This window comes from Mastacembelus armatus, chromosome 16 (assembly GCF_900324485.2).
Source record: "Mastacembelus armatus chromosome 16, fMasArm1.2, whole genome shotgun sequence".
Taxonomy (NCBI): Eukaryota; Metazoa; Chordata; class Actinopteri; order Synbranchiformes; family Mastacembelidae; genus Mastacembelus; species Mastacembelus armatus.
The window spans coordinates 9,924,216-9,943,013 of record NC_046648.1 but is presented as its reverse complement, the minus strand read 5'-3'; the positions used below and the strand labels follow the sequence as shown (position 1 = coordinate 9,943,013).

Here is an 18,798-nt window from a genome sequence, read left to right as displayed (position 1 = left end):
AGAGCTCTACTTTCTGCTCTCAGAACTGAGGACTGAGGAGGCTGTCTGGAGGAGCTATAACCAAAGGTACACGAGTACATCCGTTACAGAAGTCTGTTACTGATTGACACACCCCCTCACTAGAAATCAGTTTGATTGGACAATTCACATTAATGATCATCTCATGTCTGTTAAAAGTACCTTCCTGGCCCCCCAGGACATAGCTACCATCAACTTTAAAACAAAACTGTTCCCTACTTAGAGCCAGTGTTTATCTGTCTGTGCTGGACAAACTATGTAGATTTAAAAAGCTCATTCTAAGATTAGGAAAATGCAATGCTTGATATTTTCTGGTGATCTCACACTAATGAGAACATTAGTCAAGAAAGACGCAGGAGACCCCATGTATAAGACAGTACTCCACATTTTATTTTTGGATATTACCATAGCTATATGTAATGTCTGACAACAGGTATCAACTACAGAATAATACACTGAATATTCCTGTCGGTTCCAACTCTTCTTCTTTTTCTTTCCTTCTGTTGCTTTTTGGTCCAGTAACGTTTCTGTGGCAGATTCTCTCTCCTCTCAGTGTCACTGAATGTCTAACATTTAAGCACATGCACATCATTCACCTGGATACAGCTGAGTAAGACAACAGTCAAAGAGACCTGACAGTACGAGTAGAAATTGTCATTTTTCCTCACACGGTGACACCCATACAGTATTACTAATTATCATAAGGCTAGATTACTGTACAGCTATGCACCTAAAGGTTCACTCTGCTGTTCTAGATAGAGACAGAGCACCATATTTACAACTCTATATACATTTGGTTTTCAAAAAGAAAACACAGACAAGAACCAAAGAGAGAAAATATTGAAAACAGCTCTGCTTCTTTTCTTTTCAGTCCAATGTGGCCACTGTAAGGCTGCACAAGTTTGGAATTTAAAAAAAAAAAAAAAAAACTAATGACAAATGTTTCTGTACAGATAGCTGCAACACACATTATAGCTTATTGCCAATGCCCTTTAACAATTTCCTCAATTCCCTTTTCTTCTCTTTCATTTGTTCATATCTGGTCAGCTTTTCCTCCCGTGCCAGGTGAGCTCCTACCCACTCACCTGGCGCACACACACACACACACACACACACACACGCACGCTTATTCTGACCTCTGCTCATACAGACCCCTGCCAACATTTTAAAACAGCAGATCACTCAAAAACATGTACACGTTTTAAAAATAAACTTTACTTTCCAACTTACTGTATATACATATTCAGTACACACTGCAGGTGAGTGCAGGTGAGACTAAAAGAAGCCAGCAGAGGTCAAATCAGAACAAACTACTTGGATACTGGTATTGTGTTCAGGTTTCCACAGTTAGACACAGTTTTCTATCAGCAACTACAGCAACACAATGTCAGGAATAAAAAAATAATACCTCATATTTAAATATACGTTCAGCAGTAACATTTCCAAACTTGTTGGTGATGAGCGTTGTTGCTACAGTATCAATAAAATCAGCCGTTTGCTGCCACAGAGGAGTGCACACACACACACACACTGACAAACCCCCAGGTTTGCTCGTGCTTTCTCGTTCAAACACTAAAATGTGTTGTCTCTGTAAAGAGACACTTGTCCCGATTTAAAGGGTTGTGACAAAGTAACGTGACCGGATGGAACGGAATTCAATCCAGTAAGAAATATTTAAAAAAAAAAATAAAAACAAAAACAACAAATCAGATTGTCTGAGTGCAATGTGGAGTCCAGACTCAGAGTCAGAGGTCATTCAAATTAAAACCTTTCCTCTTCCCCTCATGGGCAGATGTGGTCACAGATACCTGAATGCAGTTGTTGTCTGATCAGTGAAATTGCTGCCAGCTAAACACTGAGGGAGACAAAGGTTAGAGGTGAAGGAAGGAGGGAAGGATGTTCAGATCAATGCTTTCCTCCTCTCAGCTGCCTGCTACAGTGCAGCTCTTTTTGAGTGCTTGTTCTTTTTAATGCAAGGTGCTGCTCACTAGTTTTTAGGACCACTGTGAGGAGTAAATGTGAGAGTTAATTAATTAGTGAATGATTAATGAGTCAATATCACAACAATAAAATCTGACAAAGAATTTAGATTCCAAAAGAAAAGCCAATTCTTGGAGAAAAAAATGCTAATTTTAAAATCAGGTTAATTAGGAGAAAGTGATATTTCTTGTAAGTTGTTTAATAAAAGGTCATATTTCGAGTTTTTTGAAAAAATATTTTGAGAAACAAATCTTTATTCTCAAGAGAAATGGGTTGATTTTTTTTTTCCAAAATATGGCTTATTTTTTCAATTTTACAAATAATTTGAAAAATGATAATTTGATCTAATAATATTTTTGTTAAATTAAGACCTCAAATATTTAAGACCTTGCTTTCAAAAAATGTGCAATATTACATTTCTTTTTGGGTAAAACTACAACTTTATTAGAACTTTTTAGAAGATTTCCTTCTTTTTTTTTTAAATAAGATCTTTTTGTAATGTTACAACAAAGTATTGTTCCTTCTCAGTGGCCCTAATACTCCATAATTCTAGGAAAGTGGTGAACTTTTACCACAGTTTCCCATCTTCTAAGTAGTTACTGTCAAGGCCCCCACAGTTGAATGTGTTCTAAAACCAGCATACTCATATTAAAAAGGTAGAAAAAAAATTAGTTCAGCTAATCTGAAAAAGCAGCTGTGAGACATAAAACAAGGAAAACGTGCACCTCAGACAGAGGAACAGAAAGCATAACACAGAAGTGGGGGAGGAGATGTGGAGCAGAGCAGAGAGGCCAGAGCAGAGACAGCTATGCTATCTGCTGCAGCTGGATGCATTAGGTGGAGCAACATGTTCAATTAAAGATGCGATGAGAGGATTAGAAAAGGTGGAGAGGTGGCACAGACTGGTTTTCAGCTGTGTGTGTGGGGTGTGGCAGGGTGGTCCACAGACTGGCAGACAGCTTCAAATAACCTGGCAGCAGCTGGCTGGAGCTGAGGTACAGAGCAGTCCATCCCTGGAGCCTCCGCCCCGCTGGATGTTGACAGAGATGGTCTTCTCACACAGAGGTAGTTGAAGCACGCCGCTTTTCAACGCGCTCAGGTTGCTGTGAGCGTCTCTGGTGTCCAGCCCTGCGTGCAGCGCCGTTTTGCGGTGGTGATGCTGGGCGGCGTGGGTGCGAGGCAGGGCAGTGGCCGTAGTGGTTGGGAGTGTGATGGTGTCCAGGCTACTGGTGGAGCCGATGCACATCTTCCATGCTGATTTCTCCTGGGTTTTCACGCTGCCTCCTGAGAGGCTGCGAGGGTCTATGATGAACTTCCCCCCTCCACCTCCACATCCTCCCCCTCGCCCTACCCGCCCCCCACGGTGGTGCTGCAGCTGGGAGCTGAGGCACAGGCTCATCAGCTTCAGGCTCTCCACCAGCTCTGTGCTGCGGCTCGCTGTGCGGGAGGATCGGGACAGAGAGCTGAGGGAAGGGTTGGTAGTCTTACTGTTGTTGCAACAGCTGGAGGGGCTGTCTTGTCCTTTATTACCCCCTCCTCCTCCCCCATGCCCCCCCTCATCACCGCCTTGTCCTCCACTTCCATTCCCACCCCCTCCAGGAGGACTCCCCCGATCTGGACCAGAGGTGCCCCCTCCCTCTCCAGGAGGCTTCCCCTGTCCTGAACTGCTGCCTCCCCCATTGCCTCCTGAGCTGCCAGGTGGCCCCTCGCTGCTGTCCCTTCTGTTCCAGCCGTAACCAAAGCCTGAATCTTTATCCAGTCGTCTCCGGTGGCTCTCAGAGTCGTCGTCACTCGTCTCAGAGCTGGAACATGATGACCCCCTCCCCTGGCTCTTACGCCGGGGGTAGCGCTTTTGCGTGGACCCTGGGGACGAGGAGGAGCCAGCCCCGGAGCTCAGGCTGGTGGCATTCCCAGCCATGTTCATCTTGAGGCGGCTGAGCTTGGGCGGCAGACCCTCGTCCATGTCGAAGTCATCATCAGACTCGCCCTCCTCCTCAAAGATTTGGTTGAGCACCGGGGCGCTCTTCCTGGAGGTGAGCCTGTTGGTGATGGAGGGGGGCTTGCGGCGCAGGATCACCTGGGTTGGGAGGGGAGATGGATCCTGCTCTTCCTCCTCCTCCTCATCCTCCTCCACCCTGAGAGACAACCAGACAGCACACATGCTCAATTTCAACCAAGTTTTCCAAGACTGTGGAGACCTTCAAGTAACTGGCGTGATTCCAAACCTTGTATCTACAGCTAACACAACTCCTCACTTTATCAGGTAGTACACAACAAGAGAACCTATTATGATATCAAACAAACTAGTTCAAACTGATCAGACCTGAACAGACAAGTCCGCTGTTTGGCTGCTGCTGATGTTGAGGGAGTAGGAGCCCTGATGGTCCCAGATCCAGGTCCAGAGGTGGTAGCACAGGCTCCCTGGAATGACATTTTCATGAAGAACAACCAAATACATTAAAGAAGTGAAAACAGGATGTGCGTTGCATTCAACAGCAGATGCTCAGCTTTAATCATGTAGGCAACACCGCAAGCGAAAAAAATCTTCTTCCCCAGTGGAATAATGGGTGATAAAGACAGTACCTGTGCTGGCGGCCCTGGAGAGTCTGTCACCGTTGTTTCCTCTCGTCGGCCCAGCTCCATCATTCCCTTGGAGCGATGTCCATTGAGTAGGTTCTCAGTGCTGCGAGCTGGGGACTGGGGGCCTCCAGCGTGGGAGATGGAGGATGCTGCCAAGCTGTCCTCTATGTCCTGGTGCATGTCCATTCTGGTGGGCCAGGACTGCCTGTAGGCACACACAAGGCACAGGAAACTGAAATCTGAATTTGATTTTTCAGCCCTTTATTTTAACACGTCACTGCCTTAAATACAAAAGATTTATGAATTTATTTCCTCCTCATGTGTCTTACAAAAATATCAGATTATAAAGACTTTCCGTAAGTTATATTTAGTAGATTATTCAGACAAATATAGAAAGTTAGGGAGCAGAGAAAAGTGGGGCGGGAGTAAACACTACACTCCACCAACTCAACAGACGTTTCTCTGATTACAGCTCAGAGCCATGCTGTGCTTTATTTAGTGTTAACTAACAGAGCTGCTGAACAAAGGCCACACTGCCCCCAATGAGTCAAAACACTGCATTTCCCATAATGCAACTCAATAATATCTTACATTAGATTCTCTCTACCTCTTAAATACCTACTGCTTTGAAACTCGGTATCTCCAGTTGTAATGCAGACATCCTGTTTTCAGGCTGAAATAACTGAGGACATCACTGTGACAAAGCTCCAGCAGAGCTGCACAGATCCCTTTAACATCAAGATACCTGTAACCACTTCTGTGCTGACTTTCCTACAGATGCAGCTGATAGGCTTGCTGTTATGGTGCACAGAGTTACCATGGTTACCAGTGCATTTAACATCTAAATTTGTCTGTTCTGGCTCTAAAAACTGACACCAAATATTGTCAGTTTCTGAGCCTTGTTTACTTACACTTTAAATTGGCTCATGCTGGATTTTTGGGATTCATGATGGTCTTGTTAACCAAGAATTAAAAAATAACCACTGTATGTTCAGTACTGCAAGGTACTGACAATGTGTTATGTATTGAAACATATTATGGTATCTTATGGAATATTTCTATAGTGTAAAAACTGTACCCCTACAGGCCTGGTAATGATTAAATAACAATATGGATCTGTATCTCACATAGAAAGTCAGTAGGAAGGTCCCTTGAATGAAGCAACAGCAAACAGGAACTCAGTCCTGGAAGGTTTGTGTTGACAGGGAAAAGCTGAAACACACAGTGAGGCTGAGCGATCCCCTGACAACACAAACAATAAATCCCACATGAGGCATCGCACTTGGCTCAACACACAAGTTGATGCAACCTCCCTGACTTCAGTTCACATCTGCATGGATAGCGCATCTAGTGCACTAGTACACTATAAGTTAACCTATTAACTATTTTGTTATTTGAGTAATGTGAATTAAATGTCATATCTTGTAAAACCCTAACTCATGTCTAAAACAATTTCTCAGAGGGCAAGGTGACGTCTCCTTTAAACACTGTTCTCTCTGCACAGGGATCACAGCACAGGATCCACTGGACCACAGCTCTGTAACAGTTAAGGCCCTGATGCTCATTTCGCAGAATGATGTGGGTAACCTACCATACAGGCCTTTAGGCACTGTGTTAGTGCAGGTCACTGTTGCTATGTACATACAGTCGGTCTGTAGCTCTGGAAAATGTGGTGACTCATGTTTCCTCTTATGTCTTGTATTTGAGATGAAGCAGGGCCTTACTCAGCTGTGGCCTCTCAAACTCTCCATACTGCACTGAAATTGTTTTATCTCGTCTTTCCCACCCAAAATCTATACACCAAATATACATATATACCAAATATACACAAATCTTTACCCCCCACTCAAGCCAGTGTATTCTTTTGGATACTCCATCTAGGCCCATACAGTACAAACAGGTCTTCTATGCAAAAAAAAAAAAAAAAACTTAAAAAACTACTGCTGCTTCTCTAAGATGCTGCATCAGTGATGGATTCTAAACTCATGCCACTGAAGCTTTAATTATTGCCTATCATAAGCACAAGGGACTCGTGAGCTAAAGAGATTCGTTCAGGCCATTTTAGTCTCTTTATTATTACCTTCTAGTCCCACACGGATTGTGCCCGGAAACATCATTTAAACATCAAATTACGCAGCGCACTGTGTTACAGTGAGTTTATATTCATGTTTAAAGCGCATTATTGTATCAAAATAATATAATTCTATAAGATGAGCGATGTGACTGCTGAAACCTTGTGACCTTCAAAGCCTACTGCTCTTCAGGTATAAAAGTCATTAAAAAAGAACCAAGAAACAAGTGTTAAAGTTACTGAGCAATTTAAGTCAAAAGTGATGCATGACATGGTGCATGCTTGACGGCGGATTAACTGACTTCAATCTGAATTTCTCCAACACATGGATGATCTGAGAAATATAATCCTCTGTGGAGCAGAAAGAGGAATGTGTCCTGCCAAACCCTCTTCACTACATTCTTCCTTATTTGTTCCTCCCCTCTGTTCCTTTTCCTTTTATAACTACCCACCACCATCCCGATCCTCTCTTCCTTTTAAGAACAATGTTGGCAAGGAAGCCAAGAGGAAATACAGGTGAAGATAAACTCAGACATATTTCCTTAGTTTTAAGCCTTCTGATCACTGGCTGGTATCAAACATTCATCACTTCCTGACCAGGAGAATGGGAAGAATGCAAAACATTACAGTCAGTCAGAATAATGGAAAATGTAAGACACTAACACTAAGATTTTAAACTCTGAAAAATCTTTTATTAGTTCAAACTACGTTCTCTCCCATTTCCTCTTTACCCATCCTCCCTCAGCCCAGCGGGTGGCGGCTCAGTGAACCCAGAAATGTAAATAAAACCTTTGGAGCTCTAACCTAGTCTTAAATAACACAGAGAGCCTGCAGTGGAGCGAAATAGGTCAATGATCGTCTTCTCAGCTCATACTGTGACTCAGATAGTCATTATGATGATAAGCAGTGGTATTTTTTCCCTCCCACTCTTCACTAATTTGCTTGCATGGGAAAAGGTTACTCTTAGTTTAAATGTAAGCTGTAATGGTAATGTTCTCATACTTGTTGGGTCACTGCATCTTTACCTGAAGTGTGCCTTGATGTTGCTGGGGCTGGATGAACGGGTCTGGACCTCTTTCTCCTGCTTCTCTCTCAGGATCCTCTCTGCCAGCAGGTAGTATGTGGCTGTGATGTGGTTGTATTTGTTGGTCTCCAGGGCTCTGATTGAGTGCAATCACATGAAAACAATATAAAACAAAAGTGAAAATAAAATAAAAAATGAAAATGAAATAAAGTGTTTTCCCAACACTGTGTAATGTCACAGTAATTAAGATTTATGATTTTGAATTTGCTTATTTTGGCATCTACAACAAAATATTTTTTATTAAATTTTCTATTATATGGAAAAGAAAAGATCAGAATAGTTGCAGATAAATATTCTGTTGCTCAACTAACTGCTTAACAAGCTGTTGCAGCTCTACATCTCTCAAAAACACTGTACAACATGCAATGCAACAAAAGTGAATTACTTCAAAAACACAAATGTTCATATAATAACAGCAAGCTACACATCTTCATGAAATGCATTTATCCTTCATGAGAAAATGTATGTCTAAGATCATTTGGAACCTCACCATGTAGTTGATCAAACTGAGAGCTAGAGGATGAGGGCAGAAATCCTTTGGTTATTACTGTGGTTCTGTTGATGGCTGTTTTACTTTTGTCCCAGTTGTAACACATGGGGAAATAATTTCTGTAGGCCGATCCACTAATGAGAAGATTGTTCTCTTCCATGCTTTAAAACATGCTCTGTCACAGTGTTTTGTAGTTTATGAACGGATTTGTACATAAAGGATGGTTGTTGGAAGTGGGAAATTTATTAGAGGACATACGGACATACATTTGATATCTCTCTCTCTCTCTCTACAAACCCCCCATTAATCTGACAGCATTCTGCTCAGACTTGTGCTGTGATGAAATTAAAATGGTCTAGATCCCACACAGTGAGACCGCCTTTATGACTTAACATTTAAAAGTAAGGAGGGTGCTTATTCAGACTGACAGACATGCTAAACTGCCACATGTCAACATAACAGGGGTCCCTGTCTGTGAGGGGCTAAATCTCTGGAAGACCTATTACACTCACGAGCCGGCAACAATACAAATATTTATAGGCAACAGTATTACATATGGGTCTGTAATAGTGTAATACCAACAATCTTAACGTTATGCTAAAGACCTACGGTGATTTTGAGGTATCTTATACCAATACATTACTATATCAGAGTACATCTGCTCAGCCCTGTGGCCCAGATGTAAGTTCCAACTACAGCTACATTTCTCAGACTCCCTGTGTTATCAGTACAATTATACTTTGCAACTTTGCATATTAATGAAGATAATCAAATCCACAGGACTGTAGCCACAGCTGTATACACACAGTATGTTTGTACTGTGGAGGGTTGATGTCAGTTTGGTCGGTGTTCAGTGGGCACACTGGTCAGGGCTTTGGTTGCAGTGTGGGGTAGGAGGTAGAGGAGAGGTGCAACCTGGTAATTCCAAAGTTATCTTATTCTAATGTGTGTTGTTTGCTGGTCCATGTGGTAGATGATGGGATGTAGAAGTGCTTCAAGGCACCTTTAATAGGGCTGGCGGCTGAGTAATTGCAATGAAATGTTTTTGCTGCTGACTAATTAATAATCCAATCTAATTACTTTAATGGGATATCAATGACAGTTCTCAACTGGTTCACAGTTCACGGGTGGTGACTGGATCACTAAATCTAAGGTTGAACAGTTAAAAGTATCAAATTGTTACACAGGTGTAAAATGAATAAGACGCTAAGAAAAAGAATCAAATTAGGAGTCAAACTTATGTGTATATGGTTGGGAATAAAAGAATCACTCTGAGTTGATTGAAAGCTGTGAATAAAGCACATCAGCTAATTCTTTAGAATATAACAGCGGCAGAAAACTGCAGCTAAACTCCAAAAATGTCTACGAATAAAAGTGGCACAGCTTTTTTTTTTTTTTTTTTTTTTTTTTAAGTAGAGGGAGTGCACTTAATGGCTGGCAAAGCAGGGACAGTGTGTATTGAGGTACAATAGCCAACCAAAACTGCTGTGAAAGAAAACCTTGGAGACTTGGCTGATCCAGCTCTGTGTGTATGCAAAGTGTGATAACAGGATAAGGTTTCTTTAGCTTGTGAAAGAGCTACTGTATTCAGAGAGGAAAGTAAAGAATGGAAGGTCAAATGCAACTGTAGTAACACAATGTCACACACACTTTGACACAACAGATCCATCAAGTCTAAACTGGCTTGTAAAACTGAGCTACAGGCATACGGTTTATCACTCTATTATCTCCTGAGCTTATACACGATGAATGAGGGTGTCGATGCATATGGCACTCGCACAAGCTCACAGGTCAGCATGTAAGTACAACCACACACACACCCTATTATTGTGTGCACAGTAATATGATGCTTAATTTGTAGGGTGGAAAGCCACCGAGAAAAGACAAAGGCAGAGGTGCAAATAGAGATTGTCATGCATGTGTGTGTTTAAAGGTGAACTCTGAAGCCCTGACAGCGTGAACCTGAAGTCGTGGCTCTGAAATCAACATCTGTTCTATTTTTATACATTTATTCTTTTTTTTTTTTTATTCTTTAATGTTGTCCGACACAGAGTCTAGCAGTGCACCACATTATCTCTTCTAACTGCAGGGGTAGATAGCAGAAGTATCTTTAAGTCAGTATGCTGCTGGCGTTACTCTGTGTTATGTGGCAGAATGAGCACGGTGCAGAGGGATAGAAAGAGGCTGACTCGCAATTTATGAAACCACAAAATGAAAGTGTCACTGCAGTCAGAGGAACTGCTGCAGGCTATGAGCCTAGCTTTCCCTAACTAATATTTGTGTGAAAACTCAACTTAATTTCCCCTTGTCCAAATTTTGAGACAACCTTAATGGCAGCGTGCTAACGTTATGTTCTGTGTTACAAGAAAGTCAGCATGTTTTCCACTTTATACTGAAGTCTGTACAACTTACTCGATTATGGTCTCACGGTCAGCGATGTCTCCCAGCACCATGCGCTGGATGATACTGTTGTGCTCCTCCTCAGACAGGTTTTTGTGGGAGACCAGGGGAGTGTTGTATTTGGTGGCTGGAGACGGGTCGACCCCCTGCAGCCAGGGATGGCTCTCAATTTCCTCTAGGGAAGCTCGCTGCTTGGGGTCTCTCTGAAGCATACGATCTATCAGACTGGAGCAAAAATAATAAAAAAGAAGAAACAGGAATGAGAAAAGAGAAAGAGTCCATACTTTAATAGCTTGACAGAAATCCTCTACAAATATCAGCCAATTTCAGTTTTATTGGCATATGGACGAGGAATGTGGTCTCAATCGGTGCAGGATTATTTTTGACAACATGGGTAATGAGTATTTGCCCTACTTTCAAATGTAAAGGAGCCATACTTGGATGTTATGTTTAGAGAGAGGACTGGTTAGATGACTGACTTACAGAGAAGTTAAAGTACTGACTCTCCCACAGGTGCCAGAAGGCCTACCACTGCTCCAACACCTGTCCCTTGAGCCTGAGGTAAAAGAACATGGTCCTGCCATGTTGTAAGAACAACTGACTTGTGACTTGCCGACCCGCTGGGCTTTATGTGTTAAGACTATTGCACTACATGTGTTGGATTGTTCCTTTCAGTTTTGTTTTAAAGGTGGATTGACTGCTGCTGCTGTTAAGACAGTTCTATCTTTTATTAGAAAAGCGCACCTCTGGCCTGAGAATAAAACAGCATATAGAACTGTAATTAAATAAAGTCTACAGGCCGTACATTAAAGCCACTCACTCTACAATTGTGATGACGAATCTTTAAATTTGTTTTGGACTATAATGCTAAAAGTAACTCAAATTTTTATTTATATATTGTTTTTCTTCTCAGCTGCTCCCATTAGGGTCCGCCACAGTGGATCAATCGATCTCCATGATTGATTTGTGCCTTGCTGACAAAACCCTCTCAGCAACCCAACTCCTCTTACTTGGGCTTGGGACAGACACCAAGACCACACTGGCTTGTGCAACCTCAGTGGCTGAGTCCCTAGTTTTCCAAGACAGTCTCACATCCAAGTACTAATCAGGCCCGGCCCTACTTAGCTTCTGAGATTTGACAGGATCGGACATTCGTAGGAAGATATGGCCACCGCAAAAAAGTATCTCTAAATGGTACAGCAGAAATGGTGCTTTAACTCCGAAAGATTCTGGTCACAGGGTTTGTACTGCTCTTGCTAGAACACATGCACAAAAAGGATTTGACAAAATCACGAAGACTAGAAAATCTCGCTGTCTATAGGGAGAATTTGTGAGAGTATGTTTTTTTTTAATATGTTGTGGAAATAATGGTCGCTGGCTGTCACCTTATAGTACATAGATTCTGACGTATTTTATCATCAGCAATCTAAATCTAATCATATCTCTTTACTATTTCAGCTCTGATTTCCATGTATATCTTTAAGTGTGAGACAGCAATGACAGTTGCTGAAAGTTGCTTGTCTGTTTGCCAAAAAGAGGAAAGTGACTGGATTATTTAAATTATATTAACTAATCATCATCTACTAATAGAGATGGAAGAAAAGATCAACTGCTGGACTTAACCTATGTAGTCTAAGTGCATTAAAATTTACTCTTCTGACGCTGTGCTCATTCACATCACTTGACTTAACAAAAACCCTGCTTGAATTAAAAGACTGCAATATCACAACATATTAAAGCCTCCTGGAAGACAACAGTAAATATGCCACCATTCTCCCTGGGTGGACCCTTTCTTTCCTTGGTGTAGCCAACATTTCAGACGTCTGCTGAACCAGGGCTTGCTGTTAAAGTACGGTTTAAATGTGTATGTCACATGCTATGACGAGTAGAAGGAGACTGAGAAGCTGAATATGCACTATGATACAGTATATAACGTACAATGACACACTGCGATACACATTTGCTTTGACAGACGAGGGTATAAAACTACAGCTGGTCAACTGGCAGCTTACAGTCCACACAAATTATACTACTGAGATTGCAGTTCAATAGGATTAGGTGGGATATGGAATCTAGTGAGTAAAGTAAAAATTAATACAGGGTCAAAAGCATTATGCATCCAGACGTAGTAGTAGTATGAAAACAGTGGAGGTATCGTACTTTAAATCTAAATTATGTTAATGAGAATTAAAATCTGCAAAACTAATAATCTGGCCTTACATAATAGGTGCTCTCGCCACTGCTCTATAGGATTCAAACACAAAAAGATATAGAAAATAGAAATCTTGGAAACTTTACTTTACTGGCAAAGGACTTATTATGACATCTGCACAAATGCATACACCCACATATTCACACATACAGACTCAATCTGAGACAACTGTGCAGTCATTAAGTCATTGTGTTGTTTCCACTGAATTATTTTTTTCCATCTCAGTCAAATCCCCAAGTGTATTTGTGGTGAAGTGTGACCAGGGTATGGGATGGAGGCTACAGACTAACAGGCTGGGCAGAGCAGCACTCCGCTGTCTGTCACTCACACTGGGGATTAGTCAGAGCTAGCCACGCTCCCTCGAGGACTTCAACCAGGAACCAGAGGGGAGGGTCAGCAGGGAAGGCCTGACTATCTGCACACTGACAGCAAACACAGTACTGCTAAGCCATCCATCAACAAATGGCAAATCACTCAAATTCAGCTCTTTGGGATGAGAAGGGGGGGGGGGTTCAGTGCTGAGATGGTGCTCCTGATCAATACCAGAATCAATTGTTATTTCAAGTTCTGGCCTTCAAATACCACTTCCTACCATTTATTTCTTCAAAAAGGCTTTAACAATGACATCTCACTGCTATTACTATTAAAAACTATTCCCATGAAAAGACTAAAACCAACGAATTTTTCTGTGGCCACGGCTTCACATATAACACAAACCGCCAAAGTTCTCTGAAGTGTATTCAAAACACATTTTGCAATTTGACTTTAGTTTACAGTATATGGATTTTTATCAAACAGTACCAGCTGCAACAAGACATTAACACTAAGGTGATCGGTCACTGGTGCTGCAGTACCACGTACTACAGCTCTGTGCTGCTGGGATTACTTTAACTGATCTTAGTACAGGAAAAGATCAGGAGAAAAATGGGTGTCTACAGCAGAGTGTAATGTTTGCCTATGGTTAGATTCAGTTTTTAATTACATGAAAATGAATGGCCCTATAAACCACACACACACTTTAGAAAGCACTTAATACTTTAAACAGTTTTGGGACAAAAGAAGATGAAAAGCTGTAGAATCATTTGTATTGCACTTATAAAGGGGGAGCAATTAACACCCCCATAAAGTGCAAAACACACCCACAATAGTGTCTACCATAGTGCTGCACAGACAAAATGTACCATGTACGGCAGCCAGAAAAGACCAATAAACACAATTAAGCTGGGAAGGTGTGTGATACTGTATCTGTGCTGCCAATTTGTGGGCTTACATGGAAAACAAAAGATGCATGTGTTTTCATACAGTATTGTTCCTTCTCAAAACTGCATGACTCATGTAAAACTATATAGAGTGTTGACTCTAATGTACAGATAACAACACACTATACCTCTCAAGCACCACTTAGGCCACCAGTGTACCAGCACAAGCACAAAGGATGTGGCTCTGGGGTTGGAATAAAAATTCAGTAATTACTAATATATACATTTAATACTATTAATAATAAAGCATGCACATTCAGGATGTGAATATTACAAGAAACCTCCACAGGGTATACATTTAAATATCAAGGGGTATATTCAGTTTTGAACTAAATGCGGGATGAATCACAAGGTCTCTTGTGTTTCCGAGAATCATTTATTTTTCAGTCAGTAATGTGACACAGCTAACATGGACTACATTTGTAGACCTGTAGCAGATACCACACAGCTTTAAAAGTTCAGAACCATTTCCAAATCAACAGACCAACTGCAGAACAATACATTTATCAAAAATCAATGTTTTTTTTCCACAATAATTACAGATGATTTTACTGTCCAGCCCTGTGTATAGTCCTTGAAGTCACAGAAGGCTGTCTGCTCTAATTTGTTCACCCACTAAAGATTATACACTCACACTAGTCCACACATTCTTAGAAGATGTGTCTGCATTCCCACCAGCCCACCAGCTAAAGAAGTGTTAGTGTGTGAAAGGGACCATGTGAGAAAAAAAAAAAAAAAAAAAAAAAATCAGGACCAAAATAAGCACTGATATTTTCAGTACCCCTCCAGATTCCAACTGCGTAGGTGTGTAAGTGTGTGTGCAGCAATGGGAGGAAATGAAGGAACATGCTGTTCTGTTCGGCCAACACGATTACCGTCCATGTCATGCTGTAGGAAAAACGGGCTACAGTATATTTGTTTCCACAACTTGATGGGAATGACGGTGAGTAAGGATGGGTTATAATAGCTGGGTCCATTTGGATCCACTTCCAAGTTAGTACAACACCCAGATTTCATTGCTCCAAAGCAAATGTCTCCCCTATCAAAACTTTCATTCACATTGTTTATTCTCTTTTGCCTCCATCTCTGGTATCTGTAAAGAGAAAAGACCAATGATGTGTACAAATGCATTATGCTGTCAAACACAATGGCGAGTGGGCTTTCTGAATTCACGGAATAAATTAAATGCATTATAAATGCAAAACATCTGTGGTTTATCTAATTGACATTCCCTGAAGAATAAAGCAGAGTTAATATTTTGTCTGGGTTGTTTTACTTGAGCTTCCACAGCTTCTCCAGCTGCAGCACAGCTCCTCAGTGAAGAGCAATAGTAGCAAAGGAAAAAGTCACAAGGCTGTAACAATATGTGATGAAAGACTTTCAACCAGACAGCACAAAAAAAATGTTCATGATTTAGGTTTGTCAATCATGATTTTCAGATCCATACATCACTATTAAAATGGGAAATTATATTATTAAGGTAACCCGATAAAGCCAGCTTTTTCAACATTGAGTTATCGCTTTTGATGCACAGAATGATTTTAACAGTACACACTACTGACAAAACTACTAAAATCCAAATAAAAGAAATGATGTGATAAGGAATTGTGATTTGAGAAGAGGATTCGGAACCGGAATGAAGATGTAAAATAAACATCACTTTGAATCTAATCTTTTGAAGTCAAAACCAAGGACGACAAACACAAAGAAAGCTCAGAAGGAGGAGGGTGCAGGATCTCAAAAGCAAGCTGGTGAATAATTAATTAACTTAAGCTTGTAAATGCATTTTAGTAAGTCAACAGGGAATGGAGAGCACTAAGAGAGACACATGCGCACACACAGACAAGCTAGAGAATGAAAACAAAGAGAGAAAAATGCAAAATTACACACAGCTTACAATGGGAAAATGGACCTCATAGAAATTATTCTCTATTCTCCGTCCCTTTCCCCTCATCCCTTACAAGTCCTCAGACTCTTTTGTCTCCCTTTCCTTCTTTAAAAGGGGTTCTCTATAATACAAGCCTAGCTTTCACTGCTTTGTGAACATCTGTACACCTAATATCTACAATGTATAACTGACTGAGGAAAAACTCCTCCATTTTAAATCCCAATGTTAACATGGAGAAAGACTTCTCTTCTGTTCAACTATTATGTCTAGTATTTATTGGAATGTCTGTTAACTTTTGACGTGTACAAGAAAAAAGTGAACATGTTTTTGTACAGTAAACACTGAGTTTTTTGTCCCTGGGTTCCAATTTAATCACCCCCCAAATGAAAGTCTGACATCGTAACTAAAAGGACAAGAAGGGGCTGGAAGGTTGTTGTAGTTTTGACACAGAAAGATTTCTTCAGTATTGCATCAGCTTTTGTTGCTGTAGTAGTAGTAACTGTTGAAGATAGAGGCAAAAAAAAAAAAAAATACAGGTTGGACTTGTTCACCTTCTAAATCATTTCCACTTTTGTTTTTCTTTCACTCTTTCAGCCTCAATTCCCAGTGTCCACCTGTTGTTTTTTTCCCCCCACTCTACCAAACTCATCATGCTCTCTGTTACCCTCTAAGACTCCCATTCTCCATTTGTCTTCTGTCTCTGTACCTTGTGCTCATTTCACAGCCCCCCAAATATTAGGCAGCAGACTCCCAATTAGCCACAAGTCACACTGAGAGCAAAGATTGCAGAAACAATTTGTTCCTCCAGTGGTCACAGTGTTTACACTATCCTCTCTCTTGATTAAACATTATTAGCATTTAAATAACGCCATTTCTTTTCATTTGAATTTCTCAGTGGAATATATTGAGCAGCAAAGGCCAACATATTCGAGACTAACAAAGACTTAAATACATATCCACTTTTCTAATGAGAGAACTAACACACCTGGTTTCAACCTTACCTTGCAGTTAGGTACCGACAATTCTTTTGAAAGCATCTGTAGCATTTTTATCCTGGCACTGAATTGGGCTTCTGTGGTAGATCGACAGTACAGATAGGTCCACGATGCTGGACTGACTAAAACTGTTTCTGGAAAGGTTAAAGCCTTTGGTGTTACCCACACAACAAATGTGCCTATGTGAGATGTGTCAGTACCAGGAATTCTGGAAGTTTCAACAAGATGTTTTAAGAGTATATTAGAGCACTTTGAACGCAATTTAAGACTTAAAGGATCCCCAGAAACCTAAAGTGCAAACCAGTACTTTTCAAAGCCATGGCTTAACAGCATTCTTGATGACAGAGAGGAGTGTAAGGGACTTTTCACACATTGCATCTTAAAAAAAAAAAAAAAGCATTCAGAACCCTGGCGTCTGCAGTTGCTAAGCAACCATTAGCTGCACACTACATGGTGACAAGGAAGTTACAGGATAGAAATGAATCTCAAGCAGCTAAAACTCTTTTCAGAATGAAAGACAGAAAAAAAAAAAACACCACTCCTCCATTTAAATTAACTTGAGCACGCCAAAGAAGTGACGTGTGCAGCCCTTAATGGTATTATTTCTTGTAGTATTTAAAAACAAACACTGAGCCAAATGGATAATTTTTGTCATAGGTGTGTGTAGGCACATGTGACTGTAGTAGTGGTTTAAAGTAAATGCAGAAGCCTGCGACTCAGCATGCAACAAATAGGTCTTCTGCTGAAGCCAAAGCCCATCAGATTGCTCACAGCTGCTTCAGCTTAGCACTTCAATCTAGTTATATCTCTCCTTCGACTCAGAGGAGATAAGCATTTATTTCCTGTGTCTAAAAATACTTGTGTAGAAATAAAAACAAGCGTTTACATGTTGAACACCGTGGCTCTAATGTCATTGCTCATGCAGATGAAAACCACTCAATACCTGTTGCCTTAATTCAGATATTCAGTGAAACAAGCACATGATTTCTATATAGTCAGAGTAGATAGCATGCAAAGGGGTTTGCTGCCTCACGAAACAAACTGGGCCAATTACAAAAAGTGTCATGAATATTGTATCTGAATATTGCTTAATCTTTGGACCTTTGTTGGAATAACTCTCCATCTATACAGCTTCAAACATTCCCCCAGTGTATGTTGAGAGAATTAATTAGTACAAAATTAAGAGTGTGATCTACTAACACATTTGCTTAATTATGCAACTGCTAATTTAATGCCTAGCTCATCTTGAATGTGGGGCATGTGTTGTTGTGTGCAGTTGGACTGTACTGCTCTGCAGCTGGGCTGCTCAAACTGCTTGAAGGGTTTTAGCCTCTGCCAGCTACTAGAACAAATTAGTCTGCAGGGTCTGGAATAAATCACTGTGGCTACTGCTGTGTTCCAGTACTTCCAGTTTACAATGCAGATCACTGCACAGGACTGCAGGGATATGTAATTTTGTGATTATTGACAGATTCTCAGTATTTGGTAGATTTCTGCCTTTTAGCAGTGTATGAAGTCATTTGTTACTTTAATGTGCATGTTTTATACATTGATGACACTACAATGTAATGTATACAATTACACACAATATAACTTTGCAACCTCCATAAATCTAACCTCCATATGAAGATGCATGTGATAACTATAGTCTGAAAGTGTATACAGTTATCTCAGTATTGTCTATTACAAGAACAAAGCTCATTGAAGCGAGCCATAAGAGGAGGGCATCATGAATGTCACCAAGCCAAACTTATAAGAGAAAACTATAATTAATTGTGTTGAAAATAGTTGGTTAGAGATTAAGTTCTACCTAACTGAGGC

The 18,798-nt window shown here is 40.8% G+C and overlaps 1 protein-coding gene across 2 annotated transcripts in view; it reads right to left on the bottom strand.

Moving 5' to 3' along the window:
* Window positions 1-385: 385 nt before the first annotated feature.
* snrka (SNF related kinase a) overlaps window positions 386-18,798 on the bottom strand; it is a 41,954-nt gene continuing 23,541 nt past the window's right edge. For both annotated transcript variants that reach the window (XM_026293761.1, XM_026293762.1), the window contains exons 4-8: window positions 10,636-10,848; window positions 7,675-7,809; window positions 4,582-4,783; window positions 4,322-4,419; window positions 386-4,133 (exon numbers count right to left, since the gene is read on the bottom strand). In XM_026293761.1, coding sequence (XP_026149546.1) covers window positions 2,960-4,133; window positions 4,322-4,419; window positions 4,582-4,783; window positions 7,675-7,809; window positions 10,636-10,848 — 1,822 coding nt within the window. In that variant the 3' untranslated portion in view covers window positions 386-2,959. The remainder of the gene's footprint in view (window positions 4,134-4,321; window positions 4,420-4,581; window positions 4,784-7,674; window positions 7,810-10,635; window positions 10,849-18,798) is intronic.